The sequence below is a fragment of the Rissa tridactyla genome, chromosome 1 (assembly GCF_028500815.1).
Source record: "Rissa tridactyla isolate bRisTri1 chromosome 1, bRisTri1.patW.cur.20221130, whole genome shotgun sequence".
Lineage (NCBI taxonomy): Eukaryota > Metazoa > Chordata > Aves > Charadriiformes > Laridae > Rissa > Rissa tridactyla.
In genome coordinates, this window is record NC_071466.1 from 194,249,044 (window position 1) to 194,272,761 (window position 23,718).

At 42.9% G+C, this 23,718-nt stretch overlaps 1 protein-coding gene across 4 annotated transcripts in view; it reads right to left on the reverse strand.

Moving 5' to 3' along the window:
* Positions 1 to 11,253, reverse strand: part of AASS (aminoadipate-semialdehyde synthase) — a 31,505-nt gene extending 20,252 nt beyond the window's left edge. The window contains exons 1-13 of one of the 4 annotated variants that reach the window (XM_054182375.1): positions 11,153 to 11,253; positions 8,879 to 9,099; positions 7,604 to 7,780; positions 6,863 to 6,947; positions 6,060 to 6,127; positions 5,800 to 5,946; positions 4,730 to 4,808; positions 4,500 to 4,627; positions 4,179 to 4,327; positions 3,072 to 3,194; positions 2,808 to 2,919; positions 2,228 to 2,287; positions 2,069 to 2,136 (exon numbers count right to left, since the gene is read on the reverse strand). In XM_054182375.1, the coding sequence (XP_054038350.1) occupies positions 2,069 to 2,136; positions 2,228 to 2,287; positions 2,808 to 2,919; positions 3,072 to 3,194; positions 4,179 to 4,327; positions 4,500 to 4,627; positions 4,730 to 4,808; positions 5,800 to 5,946; positions 6,060 to 6,127; positions 6,863 to 6,947; positions 7,604 to 7,780; positions 8,879 to 9,091 (1,409 nt within the window). In that variant the 5' untranslated portion in view covers positions 9,092 to 9,099; positions 11,153 to 11,253. The other 3 variants (XM_054182384.1, XM_054182364.1, XM_054182389.1) reach the window with 3 other exon arrangements.
* Positions 11,254 to 23,718: the final 12,465 nt, after the last annotated feature.

Below are 23,718 nucleotides of genomic sequence, written 5' to 3' on the forward strand. Positions count from 1 at the left end.
AGAATTCCTCTCCATCCTTTACTTATAGGGAGCAACAGTGGTATGCAGGAGCTTGGAACAGTGTTGACAAAGGGGAAAATTCCCATATACAAGCAAGCTGGATTTTGCAATCAAACTTCTTACATATTTATTAAAAACTTTTCCAGTGTCTAGAATGAGGTGACACTTGGATCAAACACAGCACGTCTGCTCTAGCACGGGCCCTGAGCTGCCAAATGACCCATCAAGAGTGGGAACAGAATCTACACAGTCCCAGAAAAGAACATTTCAGATTACACCTATTCTGTATGTACAAGTGTAAATAATTATGTTAATCTATAAACAGCAATACTTTAGAAGTCCACGTTGTGAATGGGATATGCCACTGCAGCTGTGGATGAGAAACCAGTAGCAGGTATAAAGCAAGTAAAGGTGAAAAGATGGAGGTAAGTTCAGTAAAACAAACTGCTCCTGCATTCTTCTGATGGCACCTGAAACAGTTCAGCTCATACAGTCTGACTATCCTGTAGTCTGAAATGTTCATGTACATCCAAAGGGTAAAAGCAATTAGTCTAAACAGAGCCATCAGAAACAAAACTAGACACATCATAATACTTCCTTAGACTAATAACACAAGCCACGTAATTCCTACAGGTTCTAAACAAGAGCCTATCTCTTGTTTATCTCTAGCTAAACCACCACATCTTAAGTAGTAAAATCCCTGCTTTCATTTGCAAAGTTTACAAAGTGAAGAGGGTATTACAAAGTAAAGCAGCTTTTGCTTTTCTGACAGCTGAGCAACACCAGTGAACAACTGAACACCACACGCAACACACAGGTGTGCAGAAATATCAAAAATCTACCCACAAAAACCCCCTTGGGAATGAAGTCTCCAGATTCTCAGAGTAGTTCACATAAGACCATGCAAGCGATTATGGAGAAAGCAAAAAAAACCCCAGACCATCATGCCATGTGAGGAATAAGAATTTTTTTTACTGAGACAACCTCTTGAGGTGGCCTACCAAACAGCACACAACTGAAAATCACTGTGAGCTGACATCTTCTAGAGGCAAGCAGCATGTTATTTTGGGTGGAAAACACACCTATAGTTCATCATGCACAAGTTCATAAGCAGAACTCCCAGAGTTCCCAAAGAAAATTGGAGAAGCTTGGTATGTAAATGTCGACACACTATGTTTTTAGTGCATAGTGCATGCAGTGCCTGTGGTCAGACCAATTTCAGCTTTTATATGATGTACAGTGCAGCTGGCATTGACCATTGACTGGCAGTCTGATCTAGTTGAAGATGTCCCTGCTTACTGCAGGGGGTTGGACTAGATGACCTTTAAAGGTCCCTTCCAACCCAACACATTCTATGATTCTATGAACATGAAGTCAGAGGTACCCACTTACTGTCAAATTTTTTCATAGGTAAACAATAGGTGTTTGTTAACAATAGGGAGCAAGGGGAAGGGAAGGGATTCCCAGGTTATTTATACTTTTGTTAGCTTAATCCACTCAATGCTACTTCTTTCATGTTACCACTGTCTGATAACTACCGAGACAGGGTACGGATGAAGTGGTAGCTAAAGCTGCAGCTACAGGAGTGTAATGAGAAGTCTGAGAGTCTCACAGAGGCTCCTGAATACATCCAGCCACAGAACAATGCTGTACAGCACAGCACTTGAGCCACACGAGAGGAAACTAGATTCAAGGTATATTGGAGAGCCTTTTCCTTTCAGCCATTCCTTTCAAAGGACTGTATGTTATATCCATTTTAAAAGGGCAAGGAGGAACAGAATAATATTGGTATGTGGCTGTTTTCTGCCTATGGTAAAACAGTCTTCATAATGTAAGAAAGAGAAGAATGACTACTTTCTCAACTTCAATATAAGTTACTAACAACACATTAATCATTTAGGCAACGTGCACGAAGGAGGAAATCACCGAGCTAGGAGACATTTAGACACAGTGCAACACAGCAGTATTCCACCAAAACATAGGAGTAAATAAATGCAAAAAGGGAGACAGAATGCAGACAAGTGGTTTTTTTAAATCTTTAACCAAACTTTAAGAACCTACACATTACCTGCTCTCCCTCAATTTCTGGATATATTCATACTTAGCTGTCAGTGAGCCATTGGATGCAATCACTGCCTAGAAATAAATGAAACAAATTTTAGAGGGTTTTTTGTACCTGTACATTTTAAAGCAGAAGACAAGCAGAGCGCCAAATTGCAAAACTTACATCTCGAACAACAGGTGAGTAATTCTGGCTTTCAAGAGGTTCTGAGCCTTCTGATACCAGCTACGGAGACAAATTATTTGAAATCAGGTCATTTTAGTTCCCATATTTTTTTTTCAGAGTAAAACATCAAGATTTTAAGCAACATTTAAATGCATGCAACAATACCAATATCTTGTAGATCTGAAATTCTCCTGGCCCTGATCAGTGTCATTTGACTTTTATGAAAATACAGGAATTCAAACAGCAGTCTGATTGTGAGTGATTATTGAGTGCCCCACGAAAATGAGATTTAGACATGTACTGCAGGACCCAGGAGCAATGAACTACCTGCCATTGTCCTGCCTACAGAAAGTGTTCCTCAGAAATCTCTAAGACATTCAGGTCACTAATGTCTCATTAACGTGTTGCTTTTTGAAAGTATTGCCTCAAGACTTAGAAAGCTTTTTTTTTTTTTTAGTACAAAGTCAGTTATGTTCTACAGCAGATTACTTTTGAATGTATACAGGAGACCAGAAAAGCAACAAACAAGCAGCCCAAAGTCCGAGTCTTTTACCTTCTTGTTGGACACATAAGACCTTACCATCTCTTCAATATAAGGGAAAAGCATGTCGCCAAAGTATTCTGTTGCTTCTATAGGAAGCTGTGCTGGTAGATTGTCAATGGAACACATCAGAATCCCAGAGCCTTCGACACTGAAAGAGAGAACATAGCTCTTCTGAACTACTCCTCCTTGGTACCTGAGAGGTAGCACCTTTCAAAAGTGCTTTAAATGCATGATTTTTCAATAGAATGTTTCACTGTACAAATTACAGAGGAAAGCAATAAAAATTAAAGGCTCTCCCACCTGTCATGAATAATATGCTGGTCAGCATCATACATACAAAATGGACTGTCAATTGTTGTACACTCTGTCATAAATTCTATAGATCCTCCAGTGTCTGCTGAAATGTCACATATTGCCAGAAGTCTAAAGCGATTAAATAAAAAAGAGAAAGGAATAGAGCATTACCCAAATTACTAAGGAACATATGTATAAGAAATCACAAGTGAACAAGAAATAAAAGAAATGTGAGAAGATGTGTCAATCAGGCTTGTAGTTCATTCACCTTAACTAATTTAGAAGTCAACACAACACATGCAATGACCTCCAGGAACATGACAGAAGTCTGGGCCTGCTGTAGTTGTAAGATTTCTGCTCACATCAACAGGATCCGTATTTCACATGTAATTTCTCAAAGACCAGGATAATCCACTCATCCATCATTTTTTCTCTGTATTCCATGTACTTCCAACACCTCCCATTCATTATCCACCTACCATTTCCCCTGAGCTGTCCCTGGGCAGTCCTGCGCTAGAATACCTTCTTCGTTATAAAGGGAAACCTAAAGAGGTGGCTGCCTCCTGTCAGTTCACAGACTGCTGGCAGAGGTGGAGTATTCATTAGCCTAACTCCCAACCTCTGGCTCCACTCAAGGTTAACACTTAAATTCTTTATTTGTCATGTGAGATAAAGAAAGGTGTCAAGAGTGGGTGAAGAAGAGACAAAGACCTGCTTCCTCACCAGGATACACTGCCACATCCTCTCCAAATCTATCCCCAGGCCGGTCTCCCAGAGAACTATTACACAGGGCTATTATAGAAAGGATGGCTCCCACATTTCCCAGATGTCACACTGTTTCTATTGGATTCTGCACAAGCATCAATGGCAGAACTACCTCTGCAGAAAGACAGCCGATACCTGCCAATCATTTGTACTGTGATGTTTTCAAAACCTCCAAACTGTGAAAACAAGACTGCAAAGCTCAGAAGAACTAAAGCAATATCAATGAAGCTTTTTGCAACATGCAAGAGGAACAACGTTACATTTTCTAGATACTGTGGTGAAAGTGCCTAACATTATGACTTAATCATGATGCTGCAGAATTGTTAGGAGTGAACTGAAGTGTCTTACTTGTGTGGTAACTCAGGACAGCCCTCCGTTGGACCACCAGCAGATCTAACTGGCACCAGCAGCTTCTGAACATCCTGTCGACTTAACAGGCGAGGAGTATGTTGTTCCCAGTATATGCCATTAATTAAACAAGTTGTGTAGGGTGCAATCTGCAAAGAAAGTTAGAGATGCCTGATGGTCTCATCTACTACTTTAAGAAGCTGAAAGCAGCTGGTCTAGTGTTTTAAATGAATGCTCTCCCAATTGATGGACACGGGAAGATCTAGTAACTACCAAGACTCCATGGACAATCTTTCATAAAAGAACAGAAGAGATGCTCACATCAGTGTTAAAGCGAGAAGTGTAATGTTCTGGATGTTTATCGTAGTCTACTGGATCATACAGTCCATCACGTTTTCTTACAAGATGATGGTGACGACTTAACACTGTCCCATAGACTTTTCTCAGGTCTGAGGTTAAAAAAAAATAAAAAAAAAAATAAAAATAAATTAGCTGTTATACATGGACAAAGAGGGTTACATTGTTTTCAATCACTTTATGCCACAGCATACCTCCAGATCTGGAAACTTCCTTTAGCTCATGTGGTTCCACAAACTCACACGGGAGGGCATTGAACATTTCTTGAGCACCCTGTAAACCAAGAAGTAGGATTCAAAATGAGTAGAGAATATAAAGGTAGTGTAACACTCTCATTTGGTGTGTGAAAACAAATATAAAAATGCCATACACAACTTGATAGTCCTGCCACAGAACACCTTCAGAGATGTACAAACTGTTTCACACATACCCCTGCTTACCCAAAACAAAGCTGTTTTGGCTCTATGTACAAGGAATTTACATCATTCCCTGTTACTGCAGTATGCCTGACCCACAAACCAAAAATAGGTTTATATTTCTAATGGCAAGGATGGTAGGTCTTAACTCAGCCACAGTACATGGTTTTGCTGCCACTCTGAGGAACAGTTTCTCTTTAGGGAAGACCCTTGAAGCCACTCATGAGCATCCAGGCTGTTCTAAAGGCAAAGAACCTCAAGATGACTTTTCCAACGAGCTGTGATCCTAGAACATTTCAGTCACACAATTGCTTTGTCCAGAAAGCACACATTTACACAGGCAGTGATTTCACTTTACAGCTGGAGCCTCGTTAACTGATCTTTGTTGCCAGAACCAGGGGTGAGCTTTTTCCCTATATCGTAGAAAATAGCTCTGAAGTCCAGCACTTGTAAGACAAGTCAATGCTATGAAAACAGATATAAAAACTCAGCGAGTATTAGAAAAAATAATTCTTTCCCCCATACTTTAACGGGATGATTCAACATACCTTGTGAGGCCAGAGTCAACAGAGGGGAGAGAGGGAGACAAAAATCATGCAGGTAGGAAAGGAGAGAGGACCACTAAGACTTAGCTCATTTTTCATGGTAAGAAGTTAGCGTGGTCAGCCTTGTCAGGCACAATCTCATCTTAAAGGCATTAGTTGAGGGTCCTTAAAAATTCTTACTGGCAAAGGAAAACTTGAAGTCCAAGCAAACAAAATTGACCCATTTAACCTGCTAAGTATCAAATGCCAAGAAGTTCTATTAAAAAATAATATAGAATTTCATCTTGAAGACAGAATTCTTACCTTAGAAACATTACCAGTGCCTGTAAACACAAATGTTAAGGGCCCAACTGACTTTGGCATCAATCCCAGTGAAATTTCATACCCAGCATCCCGTACTGCTTGCACAGCCTGACTGCTATTCCTGTAGTTATGTGCCATCCCAATGTGCTGAAATCAAAGGTACAGAACCATCAAGATATTTTCCATATTCAAATACAGATAGTTAGCAGGTGCTCAAATGTCATTTTGCTAATAAAAAATGCATACAGATACACTCTTACCATGAAGGGAGTGTGATGTCCCAGGGCTAAAAATCGTAATCCCAATCCATGTAGAATGTTGATCATTCCTATTGTTAAAAAAAAAAGAAAAATCAGACCACCAGTGTTAATTCTGAATATGCACAGGTAGAAACTGCAGAGACTGACTGAAGTCTAAAATCACCCTAGATGTTTTTGCCCAGGTTTCAATATTAATACTTTACTTCTAAAGAAAGTCCACATAAAACCAGGAAAGGAGGAATTCAATAGCAGGCCATGACCTTAAACCTGCTTTTGGCCCACATTATGCATTTCAGCACTATTTAATACTCAGATATCCTTTTATGAGATGCATCCACATCACCAGATTCCAAAGACGAAGATAATAAAAAGAGCCTCCTGAAGAAACAGAGCTGAAGTTCAGTAGAAAGGAATGAGAACCATGCCTCACAAAAATCAGTGTAAATGGATAACAGAGTGACAAACAGATGTTCAAACTCTCAGGACTGACAGCAACCATTTCTTTCAAAAGCCTATTCAGTTCATCTCTTGATATTTAGTCTGCCTCGGATTAGTTGAATAGACAAATGGGACTTCAAGACAACATAAAATAGTAGATTTGCCAGGAATCCACAGGACTATTTGACATGTAGTCTCATCAAAAGTAGGGAGCACAAAACAGAATGGAAAAAAGCTCTTAAAAGCAAGAGTTAAAAATGCAGTTAAAAACGCGTTGCAAGCCTCAACTTTCAGGAAACGCAGACAACCAGAAATATTACAAGAAGTTACTTGTTGCAAGCCTGCCTTTACTTTATGCACTATACCTGCTACACCAGCCCACTTTCCAAAGGCCACAACTCGCATTCCTTTATGATCAACCATTTTTTCATAGTCAAACAGTCGAATTTCCTGAAAACACATAGCAAACTCTGTATTAAAATTTTCAGTGAATGCAGTCAGTGGCACGTTGCTCTCCTAGGAACTACCTTTTCATACACCTTTGCCATCCTTCATGACAGAGGCTGATGGGCATATATGAGAAAGGCAAATCATTCCTAACAAGATTTAAGTATAAAAATAAAAACCTGAAGGATGCATTGAATTCTTGTTTTAAAGAGTCTCTGCACTGCCCGTGCACTCTTGGCACAGAGGTCCCCAATGAGCCAGTCACGCTGCTGCAGGCCCATTCACATCCTCTGCCAAAAGGCTGCTCGATTCTGGGTGAACTGGCTGTCTCCTTCCGTAACGACCAACACGCGCTCTGGCTTAACAACTTTCCAACAAGCCTTCGCGCTCACGCAGCATGAACCTCTCTTGAGCATACCACGCTCACAACTCATCTGCCTTACGCACATAAACACAGTAGCACCGCAAGCATGAGGTCCTCTGAGCCAGAAATACTCAGCTCCAGGAAAGGACACTGAAAACAGTCCTCCTTAGCCATCTACAAATATGCATGCTGAAAGTAACCATACTAGGCAGCAAGCATTCGATCACACTTCAGCATTAAGTTCAGCTTCCACCCCATGCTAACAGCCAATTGTCTTCACTATGACACAATTTACCTGTCTTAGAATCTCATCCAAAAGGGGCATGTTTGCCTCTTGGGCTTTAATGGTGTGAGAGAAGAAGGCATAGTTCTTTTTAGGGATCAATTTGTCCTCTGGAGGTCTCTTCACACCTACTATCAGAGAAGCCTCGGAAATATCTTCTTGAATAATGCCACCTGCTTTGATGTAATCCTACGTAAGAGAAAAATCAAAGTAAACTTTTCTGGTTTTTTCACATTCAGACCTCAGCACGTAAGCAACTAGAACAGAGGACAAATAGATAATTCTACAAAGCAGAAACAGGTTACTGCATGTGATACATTCATAAACCTCTTATCAAAAGGGGTATCAAATATCAAACTGAATTTCCATGCTAATATCCTATTATACACAGACTACAAAAAGGATATTTTACTACATTTAAAGTATCTCATAGCACTGCAATAATGAACAGCCCTTTGTAATGTGTTGAAATACTTGCAAATAAGTTAGACAAATCTGACAAATTAATCTGAAGACTGTTGACATGTGATTTCATAAAATTGTATAAGACTAAGTCTAAGCTGAAGAACAACTTCTAAAAGAATGTTTTTTCCATATCAAATTTTATTTTTGTTCTCCTTTATCTCAAAAACATATTATAATTCCAGCTTTCAATATCGTAGTTGTGTACCTAAAGTGATCTGTGCTTTGAAGAAAACCAGCGCTGTGCCTAAATTAAAAGGTGACAAGTGCAAGCGATCACTCATTCCCTACTTAAGCTTCAGTTTTTATCTGTTGGCTCAGATACCTTACAGCAGAGTATTACTGCTGCTACAAGAACTGTAAAAGATCTCAGTCCTGAAACCCACAGCATTAAAGAAGAAAAACCCTCTCCCCTCATTTGACATGAGGAATGGGATTGAGACAGGAATGGGATTCACCAGATCCATCCTTCCTCTTTTTTCAAAAAATATGCTTCTTTTTCAGAGTGATGCCTCCATACAAACAGAAGATAAAAACACCAATGTTAAATGAATTCCCCAGTTTCTACTTCAAAAGCACCTAGAACTTCTTCAGAGACACATGAAAGGGCAAGAAATAAATAAAAAAAACTCCAAAAACCCACCAGTGTGCCAACATTACATTAAAAGGCTAAACAAACTCTCCACTAGGGCACAATGACTCCTCATTTAACAACAAAATTAATAACATGTTTTCCCATATATATCCTTTGAATATTACTTTTCCTATGCTACGGTTAATAACTGAACTACGGTTTTGCTTATTTAACTCAAATTGGGACCTTACCTTTTCATGGAAGGCTCTCCGGTTTGATGGCTGCACCAAAACCTTGTATCCCATCTGTGTCAATTCCTTAACATGCTTTGGCGCTAGAGGTGCTCGTCTTTCCCAGGCGTTAACATCTTCTCTCCTGATTGCCAGCACAGACTTACGATGATGCCACCGCTTAGCCTGATGGAACGCACACCTACCATTTGTGTGACTAAAGGCTCGGAGCATGGTAAAGCCTGATGGCAGCAAAAACAAAGTAGTAAAACAATACATGCATATGTATGCTTCAAACATTTTTTGTGCCAAAGTTCTGGTCTCCTTTAACATCTGCTGTAAAACACAAACCAGATACTTTATACTCTAGTTACACCCTACTTTTGTGAGACATTAATTTACTTTCAGTGTTCTTTGTGGCATCTCAGTTTGGTGGGGTGTTGTTACATAAACATTGTTTGTACTACTGTGAAGGAAGGCTTTAAATGTGTTCAATGTACCAAGTTTTTCACTACACGTCTTGAAAAGAATGCTGGAAACTTAAAGATACCAATTAAGTTCATTTGCCAGCATAAACATGCAAAGACCAAACACTTATCAAAGATTGCATCAAGAACAGTAAGAATGAACAAACACACAGAAAGAAAGTAGAACACAGGCTATGATGCAAGCAGTTGATTAAAAGGGAAAGCCCAGTATGTGGGACTAATGCTAAGTATTTTTCTAACTAACTCTTACTCAAGCTGAAAGTGAAAGATAAGGACAAGACCTTAACTATTGCTTAGCAGTCAGCCACTCCTGTGGCCAGGAGTGACAGGTTTTCTTCCTAATCAAAATTGTACACAAAGTAGAAAAGCTTTATTAGGACAGATTCCCAGTGCAGAGTGGGATTTTTTTTTATGTTCTCTCTCCTCCCCTTCACTCCCAGTAAAGCATATATGCCTCTGCTTAGCTCTGCTGTGAATGGCTAGTGCTCTGCATAGGTCCAGTACCAAATACCTAGGAGCCTAAGGACTTCAGATATTTATGCGTTTAAAAGACGTGGATCTCAAAGATAGAGGCTTCAAAGATGTGAACTTTTGTTTACAAAGCAATTTAAACTTCTTTTATTTACATGAATCTCTGTATCCGTATCACTTGGAAAATCCTGATTGTCTTCATGCCTCAATCTTGTAAAATCTCGATACGCCTTAAGAGGTTCTATTTAACTCCAGGCTTGTTTAAAGAGAGAAACTAGCACATTAAGGAAGGCCTGAATGGAAGCGCACAGTCCTCTGTGTTAGCTCTGAGTGTGGTCTTGCTACCATTGCTAAATTTGTCCACCAGCAGAAATTACAGTACAGAAGTTGGTGTTATTTTATGAGGCTGCTCTGCAGCATGCTGAGAGGATCCTCAGAGAGCATGTCGGTACCTCTCAACAGCAGAGAAAGCCTTGTCACACCATGTCACTGGTACCGCACGATAAAATACAATGATGCGAGCCGTTCCTACGGAGAAATCAGTGCACTGTGCACCTCAGGCCCAAGCCTGCAGCCAAGCAAATTCCCCTCACAAAGAGGAAAAGAAGAAAAACGCCGCTTTCAAGAGGGAACAAGCTGCCCTGTGCGTACAGCGAGCGGGGAGAAGGAGGGCAGTGAGCAAACACCCCGGCTGACCTCTGGCAGGCCACGAGTCCCGGTGTGTGTGCTCAGGCTTAGCCACACAGATACAGAGATACCGGGATCCTGTCGTAAAGGCGAAAGCAACTTTCGGAGTTCAAAGCCTGTGGACCCGGGGGGCCCTCCCTGGCCTCCTGGGCGAGGGAGCCCGCTCCTCACCGCCCGTGCCACGGGGGCGGCTCCACCGAGGCCAAAACAGCGCTGAGCAACACAGCCAAGGCCAAAAAAAATAATAATAATAAAAAATATAACGGCAACGCCCTTGATTAATGCACACAATTTGAAGACGAACCTATTTCTAGAGTGAGCTGAACACACCGATACCGGCAACTCGCGCCTCCACGTACTCCTCCAGACCCGGCTGAAGGAGAGCGCGTCTCGCCCCCCACCCGTCCCTGCGGCCGTGGGTCTCCCCGGGACCCTCCAGCCCCCCGCGACGGAGGACGCCGCGCGGAAGGACAGACAGACCCCCGTTAAGAGAGGCGGGCGGGGGCCGGAGCGCAGCGAGCGGCCGGCACCGGCCGGCCAGGGTGGAGCGGCCACCCCACCGGCAGGGCAGGCCGCGCCCGGAGCCAGCGAGAGCGCCAGGAACCGGCCGCGGTGCCCCATCGGGGGTGGCGGGCAGCGTCGTACCTACCTCGGGGCGAGCGGGGCAGCGGGGGAGGCGGCTGGGCCCGACTCCCTCCTCCGGCCAACGTCCAGCGCGCCGCCGACGCCCAGGGCGGCAGCCAACCGCCAGCCGCGCTCCGGCGACACCCTCCGCTACCCACCAATGGGGAGGGTCCCTGGCCGCCGCGTCACGGCCGCCGCCGGCACGCCCCCGCGACGCCCCCGGTTCCTGGAAGGCCCCGCGGGTCGCCTCACACACACACACACACACACACACACCCGGCGCCTGACGGGCGACGGCGCGGCCCGCGGAGCCCCCGGCGCCGCGGGGAGCCCCACGCCGGACCCTGCGGGCTCCACGCACCGGCACAACGATCCCCCCCACAACGGTCCCCCGGGGGTACAACCGCCATCGCCCCGCACAGGGGCCTCCCACCGCCCTGCCCGGGGCGAGGCCGAGCGCAGGCCGCACCTGAGCTGCCCCAGCCCGGGCCTCCCCGCCGGCTCCTCCTCGGACCATTTTCCTGCTACACAGCGGCCCAAATTATTTCTGTATGTTCGGTCACAATGTTTCTTTAACATGGCGTGGGAAACGGTACAAGTTACTTCATCTGACAAGTAGAAATGATACCCAATTCGTGACCTACGCCGTTGCCAATTTTCAGCTGGAACTCAGTTCTTGAATTATGTCCTTTATGATGGGCCTCCACTGCTAATCACAAATAGCAATGGGATGCTGTAGCTATAAATCATTAAAATTACGAGGTGCAAGAAACCAAAGCAAGGCCGGAGTCACGTACTGGGTTTGTGGGGTGAAGAAGAGCTTTCCTTTCAGAGGAAGGCAGGCTGCACACCGGGGAAAGTCACCTTGGCGAGTCTTCCCCGGGCAAATGCAGTGGCTGTTACCAGCTTGTGTTAGCAGAGGTGAGGACATTTCTACAGAGCGTGAGAATGCGAAGGGCATCATGCCTGCACTCAGCAGAGCAACGAGGACTAAAGGGTCTGAGAATTCATCCACATCCCACTTTGCCACAACGAGATCTCTCTGTGATGAGGGAGAAGTTGGAGCTGTGGCACAGCCTGCTCCACCTGTACTAGCCACTACCACTTGAACTCTTCTTAAGAGAGAGTTAAATTTTGACAGTACTGCCACTACATGGCTTTAGAGGTACCTCTTCATAGGTTACTTTCTCTTTATCGTTTTCTTACTTTTCTTTAAAATGACCTTTTTTCATTATTTGACTCTGAACTTTTTCCTCTTCTCCTCCTCCTGCTTCTGGAGGCAGCGTTTGAGTGACAATAATAATCTGTGTCTTCAGTTCCCTGGTTTAGATCCAAGTATTTTCCTAACTTACCAGGGCAGGACAGGAGAGCTGAAAAACAGCATCAAGGCTTGACCTGCACTTCAAGTTTGCTGCTGTAATACAAATTATGCGGGGAGGTGAGCATTAGGGAGTGAGACCCAGAATGGATCAGCAGAGATTTTGAGGGTTTAAGGCCTCAGCAGAATGGACAGAATCGGTGGGGTTTAGGGATACTGTACGAGTGCATTCTTCCCTGCCTGACCTCAATGTGCAGAACTTTCTACAACCTGCCTCATCTTCCTGCAGGACCTTCATCCCTTCCCTTTCCTTGATGGAGATGAAAGTTACCTCCTCCAACTAACTCCTGGACCCTGCTTTTCCCCATCTCTCTAAGGTATGAGGTCTACAGCACACCCAGCCCTGCAGAAGCTCCTGTGCATCCTTCTGCTCTTCTTGGGAACACGTCCGTTCCAGGCGCTGGGTCCATTGGTGGGAAGCAGTGGTGGGGGAGAGCTGGCTCAAGAGCTGGACTTGAAGACCACTGGATTTGGGAATCCTGCCGTGAGAACAAGGGCAGCAACTGTGCTTGGTATCCAGTAAATTAAAAAGTTAAAATAACAACAACAACAAAAATACTTTCCAGATCAGAAGACAGGTTGTCAGGATACAGTCTGTGAATGTACCATAGATTGGAAACTGCTTCCTTCCCTGGGGTCAGAGGAGGAAACCATACCTCTCAACCACCCTACAGAGATCAGCTCGGGCACGAACCTAAGGCTCCAAAACCAGCTCCTACATATAACATTATTAAAACCTATGAATCATTTTCATCTGAATATATTGAGGACCCAAAAGGATCGGGATAGTTTTGTCTGTCAAGCAGTAAAAGACATGAGGAGTCTTATGTTCCCTTTGTGCCCAAGAAACAGTGAGACACAATGAGCTTATTGCTTGGCCCCAAAGACTTTAGGAAATATTGCTATTGCACGAGGGCATTGTGTATATGCCCCCACTGTCTAATTTGCACTTTGTGGGCTTAATAAAGCACATGTAGTTCTATAAGTTACATGTGTAGAGTATAAATATATCCATGCCTTTTAGAAATTGTGTATTTTTTTTCTGTTTTATTAATAAGATTTGCCAAAGCTGCTTCATTGGAGGCAAATTCATTTGAACTGCAGAGTGTAAACTAAATAGAAAATTATAAAAATTATGCCATTCTTCAGTCCTTGCACTCAATGATTCTAAAATACTCATAAGAACTGATTTTTCAGAGGGTTCTTTTTTTTCATTTTATAATTAAATGCAAATACGGACTTGGGCAAGAATGGTGGATTTGAATTGAAATTGTTGGTATGGAATGGAATGGATTTGTTGGTATGTGCAAAGTTGATCGTTCTTATCTTTACTCATTCATTAATTCAACTGAAATATGACCATTCTTCTTGCAAAAGCATGTAATTATTTGGTGGTTGTAGAATTTAATTCAACAATGACACTGAAAAAGACACAATACTGATGGTACCTCATAATTTTGTGCCATTTTATCATATTGAGGACTTCATATTGTAAACTAGTAGAAAGTACATGGCTGCATCCATCATTATACACTTGCATAGCCTGTCTTTGATTAAATTAATGAAAGTATTTTAGGAGCTGTTTCGTTTGTTGAAAGAATTGGGAACCAAACCATGATGAATTTATTGCAGTAAGTAGACCTCACCAAATCTCCTTGAAGGGGTCTTTTTACTATCCTTTTCAAAATTTTCAATTTTTTTGGAAGTTCTTTCTTTGAGTAAGATGTTATTTCAAGACTGTCTACAATAGGTTATTATAGGTTTAGTGCCCAATTATGTCTCAGTACTCTTCGAACTTTTGCAGATAGGAGAGAAATGAAGGATGAAACCCACAGCATGCTCTGTCTTGCACTGGAGTTCCCAGGCCTGAGCTGAGAGCTCCGCCTTTGTGCTGCAAGGAAACGCGTGAAGAAAGTTATTTACGGGAACTGAGCGGAAGCCATCCCAGCAACTCAGTGGAGTGTGCCAGGACGAGGCACCGCGCTGCTCAGAAAGGAGCTGACTTCTTTTGCCAAGAGCTGTCAGCTGTGCACTCTCCCCAGGAGTCTGGCATTTTTGCCGGGCCAGGTCTGCCTTTCCAATGGAAATGTAACACGGATACCCTTCCTTGTCTCGCATGCTTCAGTTTGGCTGCTAGCCAAGTGATTAGAGCACTCTGCTAGGAAGTTGAGGGCTGTTTTCAATGTCGCAGTGTCATTCAAAACATTGACTTAAAAGCATGTGTCTGTAGCATAAGCACTGGAAAACTGGGGTTTCTAAGGTGAGCCTCTTTCAGCTTTTTACATTGGAAGATACTATGTGTAAAGTACTACTTGTAACTGAAGGGTCTTATATCTGAGTCACCAGTGAATGCCCTAACTACTGTGATGGTAATGAAAAACTTCTTACAAGTTCCTGCTGTCCTTTGTGGGGGACGTTATATGAGCTAGACACCTACTGGATTGACGACAACCTACCTCCTGTAGATGAGAAGGGTAGGCTGATTTGAGAGTGCTGCTTGCATATACTCAGGAATGAAGCTCCAGTCAGCTCTGCAGACACAGAACTGGATTTTAAAATACAGTGGCTAAAACCCTTTTTTAACACCGAAGCATTTAACTTTCGAAACATATCTGTTTGAAAGAACTTTTTATTTTGAGATTCCTTCATATTTATATAAAAGAGACTTCGCTTTTAGCTAAAAATCTATATACACCACTTCAGTTGGGGTCAAAGTATTCTCCGTATAATTTGAAATTATTGGGGTTTGTACATTTTAGTTTACCGATCCTTTTAGAATGTTCTTCTAGGAAAATGAAGTTCCAGGCTGGGCCAAAACAGCCAGCAAACCAATCATCCATCCATCTTCATTCACAGTGACATACTTGGTGAGTCTGGCTGTATCCAGTAGCAAGACTTTAAGTGCAAGCAGGAGGTGCAGAACAAGTATAGATGTGAATGAGATACTCTGCCAAAATGCCTATCGGAGAGTTGATTTCTGCTACAGATTTGCCATCTCTCTAAAGAGAGACTGAGAATTTTATCAGCACCATTTAAGTCTCTTCCTGCATCTAAAACAGACCAGGTGAACTGTGCTCCAAAAGTCCCTATTGTGCTCTATAGAGAAAAAGGCAACCTAATTAACCAGTGTGGACTCATGCTGTGACAGTGTAAAGCCAGGTAAGACGAATCCCACCTGCACTGTACTGTGTTCCTGGTAGGGAAGGCAGAATTACTTAAAAAGAATAAAACAAATCTGGAATGCAGGATTTACAACACATGCTAATATGGAATTGGAGCTGTTTTCTGTAATAAATACCTCCTGTTTTGGGTGGACTGTGATTCCATCTGTCTGACAATCCCTAATTATAAGGTCTAATTCTTACCCAGCTGGAACGCTTTTTACTCAGCACTGTGGGGGGAGTGCTGACTTCCATTACCGGTAACAATAAGCGCCCAGAGCACCTAGAGAGAGGTGGGCTTCATAGATTTTATTCTTAGAATATCAAGGGTAAATCCTGAATCCACTGAAGTCAATGAAAAACTCACACCAACTTCTGCTGGGCGAAGGTTTCTCCCTGGGTCTCAAATGAACAGGGGGAATTGGCATCCTGAAGAAATTTTTGCAGACTGTGTATCTACCTGTCAAACTCTGTTTCTCGTTTAATTCTGATTTTATACTGCAGAGATCAAGAAGTTCCAAGAAGCTTTCAGGCTTTCAGTCAGAATGAGGCTATTGAAAAACATGACCTTTTATTCAAAAGCCACTACCTGCAGTGGCTGTTGACTGCCACTGTGAATACTGACCTCACAGCAGAGTACTAGACATCACTGAACAGCACAGAGTGTTGTGTTCTCTACAATCATGTAGAGAATATATTTACATTCCTATTGCCCGGTAGGGGAAATTGCAATCTCTCAGGGCTTACAGCACCCCCAAAGAAAGATCTTCTACTTTTAGTAACACCTAAGACGTAGGGAATATCTGTTCACATTTATACACACTAGAATTTGCAGGAGCATCGTATATGGCTGTGTTCACCGTAAAACTCAGTATTTTTGCATTCGCAGTGCGTACTCAGACTGCTGCATCAAATCGAGATGCCCTTTTAAGTCATACTCGTAATTCCGAAGACCCCACGTAAGCGTTTTAAAATTGCTGTGCAAATAAATCTAAACACAGAAAATTACAGCCTGTCATATCAAATTAGTGAATTGACTCATTAGAAGACAAGTACTGGGTTCATCGCAAGAAACCGCAGCAACTCAGCTAAAATAATCTGTCTGAAATACACCTCCATAAGAATCTTCATTGAGTCTATTAATTAGACTTACCGATGCTCACGTTAGTAGGGCTTTCAAGTCAATAACAATCTACCACTAAGTGTGGATCCATAGTGTGAATAAAATCAAAATCAGGGCCTTCTTTTGAGAGAATCGCGGTTTAGTGCTTAAAGAGACCATTAAAGCAATTATGCCGTAGCTGCATTAAAAGTGCAACCTCGCTTCTGAGGCTCCTTCAGCAAATAATGGTTGTCCCTGCCTTAGTTCCTCCAACAGCGGTTTGTCTCTGTCAGAAAGTGCTGACCTTCTTCTGAGAAACTCACAACAAAAGACAACAGCTTTTTTGCATTTATTTAGCACTTTCCATTTTTTGTACTGCTAATGTCTTTATCAATTTGGCAGTAGGAGAATGTGCATTATTCACCTTTTAAAGCCAGGGAAAATGACACGAAATTATGTTTCAGGCCACGATTCACATTCAGGTCATTTTTTTGCAGGAGTTCTTAATTCTTTATGGGCCTTTAAAATCAGAGATTTAAAAATTATTTCAACAAAATCATGAAACTAGTAGGAAGTACATAACATGTATAGTGACAAGTTCTGGATGAGCACGACTGGCTCTGTAGGCATGTAGTAAAACAGAACTGAGCTGGCTAAGAAAATAAATAGCTATTTTTTTAATGAGGATACTTTTCATTCTCCAGGACAGCTCAGCAGACTCAGACAACTGAAGGTGTGTGCAGGCACGAGAACAAAGTGGGACAGGGATGGGAGGAGGGAAAGAAGATGTCCGCTTAAACCACGGTTGCTGATTAAAAAAAAAAAAAGCATGTTAGACTATTATCTCAATATAGCGGGGTTCAGCTTCCATTGAGAAGCACATGTTGGAGCAGGTCCTGAAGCACAGGCCGTAACCAAAATTGTACCCAAGAATAACAACCACCTGTCCCAAACGAGGTATCCAATGTACTCCTGCACGTCATCAGGGTGACAGCACAGCCAAGGGCCAGCCTGCTTTCAAATGACATGTGATTTCTGGGTGTCGTAATAAGGCAATTCTGGAATATCCTTGGAAAAGATTGGTCAAAACATTTATTTGAAGGCACTTCTACTTTGGTCCAATTTATGTGCATACTGAAATTGCTCTTTAAATCTGATTTTCAGTTTTGTTCAGTGGTTGAGCTGTAAACTGGACTATGGTTAAATTAGAAGGGAAATTCTTACATCACCAGAAGCTATGGGTAAAAATCAGAACATGATCCAAAGATTCCTTTGCATTCCTAATTTCTGTGGTGCACTAAAAAAGAACAAACAAGGACGCAAATGGATGAAAAGGGGCATATCATGAATTATCAGGCTTCCATTGTTTCCTTTGTCTAGTAAGAAAAATACCGAGGTGCAGAAAAAGTTTACCTGTTTGATTACACATGTAAATAAAAACATTTCAATTGTCAACCTGTGTGTAGTGAAGCTAGGATTGATCTCAGAGCTATATAAATAAAACGTGCAAATCACTTTATAAAATACGTCCCTGGGTAATAAATGGATCTCACTGGTTACGGTTTCTCCTGGCAGCCCACCAAAACGTAAGGTTGTATCATATACAAATGACGGAGTTTATTTTAGTTAGTCTATAATGTTATTGGAAAATGGAGATAAGGATCCAGTTGCCACCTGATTTTTCCATATTCTGATCAAAATTCTTCGTTGAGACCAAAAGCGGTTGAAATTGAACCTAATGAGATTACCCATTGCATGTAATTGAGATTACCTTCATCTCGTCAAGGGAAGAGGCCACTTGGACAGTTTGCCTCATTTTTGGAGTTGCAGCTTCCCCTTAGGACGAGAAAGACTACTGCATTTGGGCCTATACAAGGAAATTTATGGTGGTCTGTGGTTGCTTAAAGTCAAAACTGATTCTCTAAACTTAACATGTGTTGGAGGATTTTTAATACAAAGGGGTCATCCTGTGAACACTCCAAGCACCGAAGAGCTGCTAACAACTACGTAGGCCAAGCACCGAAGAACTGCTAACAACTATGTAGGCTTTGTTAGTTTGAAGGCTGTGTGAAAACATTGTAGCGATGTTAGAAATGCTGAGACCAACAAGATATGAGAAAGTGTGCTGAATTCAGCGTGCGAAATGTAGAACTTCACCCAGGATATAGGAGGGGTGATTGTCCGCGTGGACAGATGCTTTAAGCCAATTATAATATGTTGCTTGCCGCGTGCACAGCTCGTGCAACCAATCAGCAAATTGTCGGCGCGTGATGCAGAATCAGAACGTCTATAATAATGAGCTATCTGTGCAATAAACTGGCATTAACCTGATCACATTGGTCGCTGTGTTATTGTCCGAGCCTTCTGCGCCGACAAGTGGCGCCCGAACAGGGACCCTCAGATCGGTGTTGGGATGAGCGAATACCCGATGAGCAACCGACGGACGGAGGGGGTGGAAGAAGCCGGTCGATAGGCGAGTGCTGCCCCGGCACTCGGGAAGACGCTAGCGCATCAAGGTAGGGAATCTCGCATTGGCCAAGCGAGCGGCCGGGGAGGAGATGGGGTCTACACTCTCCAAAGAAGAAGAGGCAGTAGTTAAGCTCCTCCAACATATACTCTCTACGAGAGGATTAAAGTATGATACGCCTACCTTGAAGGCGCTCTTAGTATGGACTCGGGATAAAGGACTTATCCCCACTGTTGCTACCGCTTTTGCTCAAGATACGTGGGCTAAAATAGGAGCGGTGTTGTGGGATGACGTAAGTAAAGGATCCAAGGAGGCACAGAAACTCTCCGCCGTGTGGAGGTTAGTATCAGAGACTTTGAAAACAATGCAGGCAGAACGTGCTGCGGCCGCCTCTGCCTTTGCAGCATTAACATCTGGAGTTAAGGATGTTTCTCCCACGAGTCTTTCTTTCGGGGGATCGCCAGAAGCTGTCGTCCCTCAACCCCGGGGCTGCAGAATAACACAGGGGAATGTAGCGAGTCGCGCCGTTACTGCCCCGAGCCAGCCTACTCCCACTACAGACTCTCTTGAGACACCTGTTTATGAAAGTGGAAAAGAGGAAGAAACTATGTTTCCTCCTCCCCCTCCCAAAGACACTGTTGTTGAAAATACCGAAGGAGACTCCCCTGAGGATTCCAGGGATCAGTCAATACCGTACCCTCCTCTGCCACCCTCTACCCCACCATCACCCGGCAGCAGCACTAGAGTACCACCTGGTGTGTACTGGTGTCATTGTACCACTGACAGACCATCAATTCCGGGAGTTGTTAAAAAAGTTGGAAGCGATGGAAGCTCGTCTAGATGATCAATCCAGTTCACGAGCTTCTCCAGTTTACCCTGCTCCTTTGCCACTGCCTCATCATGCCTTGTCGTGGCCACCATCGTCGGAAAATGCAGGGGGTGGGGGAGCGGTAGGAGGGGAGAAAGAATTAACAAACCGATGGAGGGGAGTAATTAGAGATGCGGCAATTGAGGGCGCGTTTCTTGATCCTATGGCGTTTCCGGTGTTTGCTAATGCCGGGGGTGGAAAGGATTGAGAACCGTTTGATTGGAAATTGTTAAAGGAGGCAAAACAAGCTGTTAGTCAATATGGACTAAGCTCTCCCTGTACTAGGGCTATGGTAGAGCATTTATTTACTGCGAATTTACTCACACCACATGATTCAAAGCAGATTTCTCAAATGTTGCTCACCCCTTCTCAGCAGTTGCAGTTTTTCAGTGTGTGGCAGAACCTATGTGATCAGGCTGCTGCCACCCCGCGTCCTCAAGGTGATCCTTTGTATGGGGTACAAACACAGATGTTAATGGGGACGGGACCTTACGTTCGGACTGATTGGCAAGCTAATTTTGCTGTGGAGGTTTTGCAACTCAGTCAACAGTTAGCTCACAGGGCTTTTTTGGGGATTAGAGGGGAAAAAACTCCTCCTACTTTTACAAATGTTTGCCAAAAATCTACAGAGCCTTATTCTGAGTTTGTTGATAGATTGCATGCGGCTATTTCTGCTCACCCTGACCTTGATGAGACAATGAAAGCGAAGTTTTTAGACTTACTTGCTTTTGATAATGCAAATGATAAAACCAAAAAAGCTCTTAGTACCCTACCTCAAGGCAGTACCACTGCTCAGCTGCTGGAAACAGCAGAGCGGGTGCTTTCCCAAGAACAGGCTATGGTTATGGCTGCTGCTGTTGGAGCTGCGGTACGTCCTTTGATGCAACAGCAATCAAAAGGAAAATGTAATAATAACGATAAGAAAAAGCAAACGTCGTATCGTTGATTTAACTGGACATGAGCCAGAGGTTATGTATGTTCCAATTACCCAGAATTATCTGGATTGGCTTCTGTCTTCCTCAGAGGTTTTACAATATGCATTAGAGGATTTTTCTGGACAAATCACTAATGTCTACCCACCGATGAAACTTTTGCCATTAATTCGAAATCAAACTTTTGAAGAGACTCCACGACGTTTGAATTCTCCAGTATCTGGACTCACGGTATTTACGGATGCCGGAAAGAAACCAAAAAGAACAGCGATTACCTGGTACCTTAATGGACAATGGCATTCTAAACTGCTCAATGGTGTTTTACAAGATTCTTTACAGACTTTAGAACTACAGGCAGTAGTGTGGGCTTTTCAAAACTGACAGAATGAACCGATTAATATTGTTTCAGATTCTATGTATGTGGTTAGTACTGTTATGAGACTGGAACGCTCGATGCTTCGATCTCTTAGAAATTCTGTCTTATATCAGTTATTGTTACAATTGTTACATTTGTTAAATCAGAGAACGTATCCTTATTTTATAGTGCACATACGTAGCCATCAACCTGATTATGGCCTGGCCATTGGTAATAATCGTGCTGACCGTTTGGTTGCAGCAACCTGGGAGAACCGTCAAACGAACCTATTTGAACAAGCTCGAGTGTCTCATGAATTTTTTCATCAATCAGCTAAAGTATTAGCGAGACAGTTTAATTTACCTATTTCTGAGACACGTGGCATTGTGCAATCCTGTCCAGATTGCCAAGGAACTGGTTTTGGGCTTGGCCTGGGCGTGAACCCACGTGGGTTGCATTCCTTGCAATTATGGCAAATGGATATTACCCATGTTCCTGAATTTGGACGGCTCAAATATGTCCATGTAAGCATTGATACCTATTCGCATGCCATCTGGGCCACAGCACAAACTGGAGAAACGGCCAAACATGTTATTAAGCGTATGTGTGCAGCTATAGCAGTTTTGGGTGTACCCCAGGAAATTAAAACCGATAATGGACCTGCTTATGTTTCTCAATGATTTGCTAAATTCTGTACTTTATGGGGTATACGTAAACATACTGGAATTCCTCATTCTCCCACAGGACAGGCCATAGTCGAGCGTGCACACGCTACATTGAAGTCGCTTTTGCAAAAACAAAAAGGGGGAGAAATTACCTCTTCTCCTGCAGAACGCCTTGCAAAAGCTTTATATGTATTGAACTATTTGCAACTAACTGGAGAACGTGACTCACCTCCGATAGTGATTCATCACACGTCATTACGGTCTGGTTTGCAAGCAACCACACCAGTACGGGTACAGTATAAGGATTGGCAATCAGGGCAATGGAAGGGTCCAGTGGAGATAAAAATGATTGGTCGCGGATATGTTTGTGTTTTGACAGATCAAGGTCCAAGATGGGTACCAGCACGTTGGATTAAGCCGTGGAGGGAACCTGAAACGCAAGAGAGTAGAACGCGAGACGGTGATGTGACCACGTGAACTCACCACTCTGGCTCTCGCAGGCTTGACAACTGTCATATGTCCAGCTTGTAAAGAATGTGAATCGTGGGTTCTTTGTAAGTGTAACGAGTGGAAGAAGCAACTTTATCAACGTGCCGGATTGACAGGGTTTTGGTGTTCGGATTGTCTGGAAGTTCAGTATGTAAGAATACAACAGGCTGTTCGTATAGCTATTTTAACAGGGCATGTAGCAGAAAAGTTTTAATACCTCACATTTGGAAGGTAAAACCGGAAGAGTGGGAGAAGATGAAGAAAAAGTGTGCAAGGCGATTTGGCTGGAAGCAAAAAGGAAAGTCATAGCAGCAACATGGGTTGGATAATTGGGATGATGATTATTGGTTTAGTGGGACCAGAAGTGGAAGGTATTACAAACATATCCCCTAGGCAGAACATATGGGTAACATGGGCAAATCAGACAGGCAATTCGGCTTTTTGCTTATCCATGGCTACTCCATCAGATCCTTTCCGAACATGTTTGATTGGTTTTCCGTTCCTGCGATTGGAGGACTTTGAAGGCTATGTATCCCAAGTCAATTTAACAAATAGTTCGTTGTTAGAATCAGAGCAGGTTAACGTCACTTGTAACCTGTTGCGAGGATCTGCAGACAGCTATTGGTGTCCAAAAGGAGTAGGATCCTTATTTCAAGGTCATCTCATTAATCATTTAAACCGATCATTTCCTTTTCCTTTGCAGGAATTGGATCTTTTGGGGTCACTTCCAGCAGTGGGACATCATGTGGGAAACAATACTGGCAAGCATATTGGCAACTTTAGCTTAGGATGTATTGAATTGGGAGGACAAAATTCAGTATTACAAAGAGATTATGGGTTTAAGATGACAGGTGCTTTCACTGGTATGCAAAATGTTACTCCTACTGTATCATTTATTAAGAGTAATTATTGTCAAAACGAAGGTGCTGACCTAGGACTATCATATGGAGGGATTTGGAATAATGCATCTTTTCCAAAGCTACTTCCACCTGGATATTTTTTGATATGTGGTGATCGAGCTTGGGGAGGCATTCCTAGTCGCACAGTAGGAGGACCGTGTTATTTAGGCAGACTTACCTTGTTTGCTCCTGACAGGATTAGTCTTATTAATCTTAGAAACCAGTCACGGCGATCACGACAAGCGATTACCGATTTTACCCCTGAGTGCAGTGAT